Source organism: Penaeus vannamei, chromosome 2 (genome assembly GCF_042767895.1).
Source record: "Penaeus vannamei isolate JL-2024 chromosome 2, ASM4276789v1, whole genome shotgun sequence".
Lineage (NCBI taxonomy): Eukaryota > Metazoa > Arthropoda > Malacostraca > Decapoda > Penaeidae > Penaeus > Penaeus vannamei.
Genome location: NC_091550.1, coordinates 37,469,911 through 37,472,410, shown reverse-complemented (window position 1 = coordinate 37,472,410; position 2,500 = coordinate 37,469,911). Strand labels below are relative to the sequence as shown.

The window sequence follows — 2,500 nt, the reverse complement described above, 5'->3', positions numbered from 1 at the left end:
TGAAGCCTAAAGCCTAGTCCAGACCAAGATACATTGTATCAAAACAGTTGTGCCACAATGTATCTGTACTATCCCAATTTAGTTGCTCAAAAACTGAGCAGCATTCCAAGTTTGTTTCTACACAGTTTAGTAACTGTTGTAAAACAGTCTTGAAGGACAAATAATTTTGTCCAGCAACTGTCGCATGACACTCAAGAAATACTGACACCACTTTGTATCTGAATTGTTTCGTGACTCATGTGAAACTGTACTTTTGTACATCCAGACCAAGCTGCACTTCACCTCCCACTTACTGCGTGTGGAGTCACCTCAATCACTCCAAGCGTCTTTTTTGTTGTCCAAGTTTTTAATGTGTAAAAAATACAACCTGCATGAAGAAACAAAATACAGTTACAATAATTCACATAGCTTAATAATGCCTGGAAAACTATTAATATTTCATTATTCAACTGTATTGACTCACAAAGCTCAGTGCTGTCAAAAAAAAAGAAGCTGCCTATCATGCAGCCCATCAGTGCTTCATTAAATATGAAGTGACTAGTCTGCCTATGTGACTCCTGTGTCTGTGTAATGTAGATTCCATGGCATGTGAATTTTTTAGTATTTGATATCAAACTAATTAAAGGAACTTCACAACCCAGCACAAGCCAGCAGACAACTGACCAGTGACTAGATGATGATGAGTCATGTTGCCCAGAATTTTGTCATTTTTTCCCATATCCAGTGGGAAACAGAAATACATTTCTTGGAATTCTTCAGCAACAGTTACAAAACAAATTTAGATTGTTACTCAACTGCTGAGTGACTCTTCAAATATTTTGTTTGGGACTGTAGCTCAACAAAATATCTTGGTCTGGAAGTGGGTATGGAATCATGTCCTACAACTGTTGCAATACAGTTGCGAGACATTTTTAGATTTGCTGAGCAACTGTTTCAAATTAAATTAAATTAAACTTAAATTTGTTTGAAATCTCTGTAATAAATATCTGAACTTGAACTGCAAAGCTTTTGAAATTTCAAGAAATATACTGCAGAAACATTTGAAGATATTATTATTTTTCACGTGCAACATTTCACACATATTGGGTCATGTAGGCATGTGTGTGGGAGTGCAAGCTTTATATTACAAAGGTTGATCTTGGTTCTGACTAGGCTTGAAAGGATCATGAAAAAAAAATTACCCTTATGATTTTTATGATAACATTGTCATAACTTGAAGTTACATGTGTTAACACTTGTAGTATGCCTAACATTTGTCATAAAATGCTGAATTTAGGTTCAGTACATAGGGGGGGGGGAAATTACTCTTATGATACCAAAAATTTTGTCCATAGACATTAGGTAAATGTTTACCAATGGTTTATTCCAATTTCAATGTTTTTTGCATTGTAACACCACGGATTAAGAAAAAAAACAAAAAACAAGTGAAGTGCAAACCTTTCCCATCAAATTAAGCTTTATTTCAGCTTTCAGTGATGAATAGTTGATTTGTCCAAGCTTTAGATTCAAGTAATCCAAATATATAATAGCACTCAAACTTTGTAACTGTATTCATAAGTTCAAAAGATGCTAAAATACCTTAGCAACTAAGCAGCCACATCTATTCAGGCCTAAGTCAAGTGGGACTGTCTGACTCATGGATGGATGATCCAAGGGCAGGCCTAGACCAGGAACACCACATGGCAGCCACTGGCCCCACAAAGCAGGACCTCGCTTTCTATGACCCAGATTTGGAGGATGAGGATGAGGATGACCTTGATGAGGATGAGGAAGACCACAGATTGGATCATGCAGGTGGGAGAGCCTCTCATTTTTTGCTTTATTTGTATAATTTGGGGGGAATATAGATGTACTTCAAAATTTCTGGTCTTATATTATATATATAGATATATATTTTATCACAGTGTTGCTATGCTATGATAACATCCCATAATTTGCCTAGGGAATGTGTTTTAGTGATTTTGAATTAGAACTGGAACAAGTTGCTTATGGCATTACCAATATTCATCTTGTAGGACAAAGAAAAAGAAATGCCCAGACTTATGAGCTGATGGCGGTGTGTGAGGATGTGGACCTGGACAGCAGCCACCGAAGCAGTATGTCACAACAGGATGATGTTCAGCCACTCAAGAGGGTTCAGATCAAGCTGGAAACAGGCACAGGTGAAAGTGACTCAGAGGACCAGGATGTGGATCTTCAACAGCAAGAGGATGATGACAACAATGTGACCCACTTCATCCCCATGCAGGAAGAGGTTATCATCCACCAAGAGGCCATGGAGATGCATGAGGGGGATGATGACGAGCAGAGCCCCAACCAGACTGTCAGCATTGTCAGTGAAGACCCTCTGGCCCAGGCTGTCAAGGTGACTCAGAGGACTAGTGATGTTGGGTCAGAGAATGTGGCCAGTCTAATGACCTCTTCTGCCATGTTAGATTTAGCTGCTTCCCAGCATGATGCTACAGCCATGTTAGACATAACTGGCACTCCTCTCACTGCC

The 2,500-nt window shown here is 38.8% G+C and overlaps 1 protein-coding gene across 4 annotated transcripts in view; it reads left to right on the top strand.

The window, feature by feature from the left end:
- LOC113827966 (uncharacterized) overlaps nt 1-2,500 on the top strand; it is a 19,176-nt gene that overhangs the window by 8,289 nt on the left and 8,387 nt on the right. For 2 of the 4 annotated variants that reach the window (XM_070133020.1, XM_070133014.1), the window contains exons 6-7: nt 1,609-1,794; nt 2,016-2,365. In XM_070133020.1, the coding sequence (XP_069989121.1) occupies nt 1,609-1,794; nt 2,016-2,365 (536 nt within the window). Of the gene's footprint in view, nt 1-1,608; nt 1,795-2,015 lie in introns of all 4 variants that reach the window. The other 2 variants (XM_070133007.1, XM_070132997.1) reach the window with 1 other exon arrangement.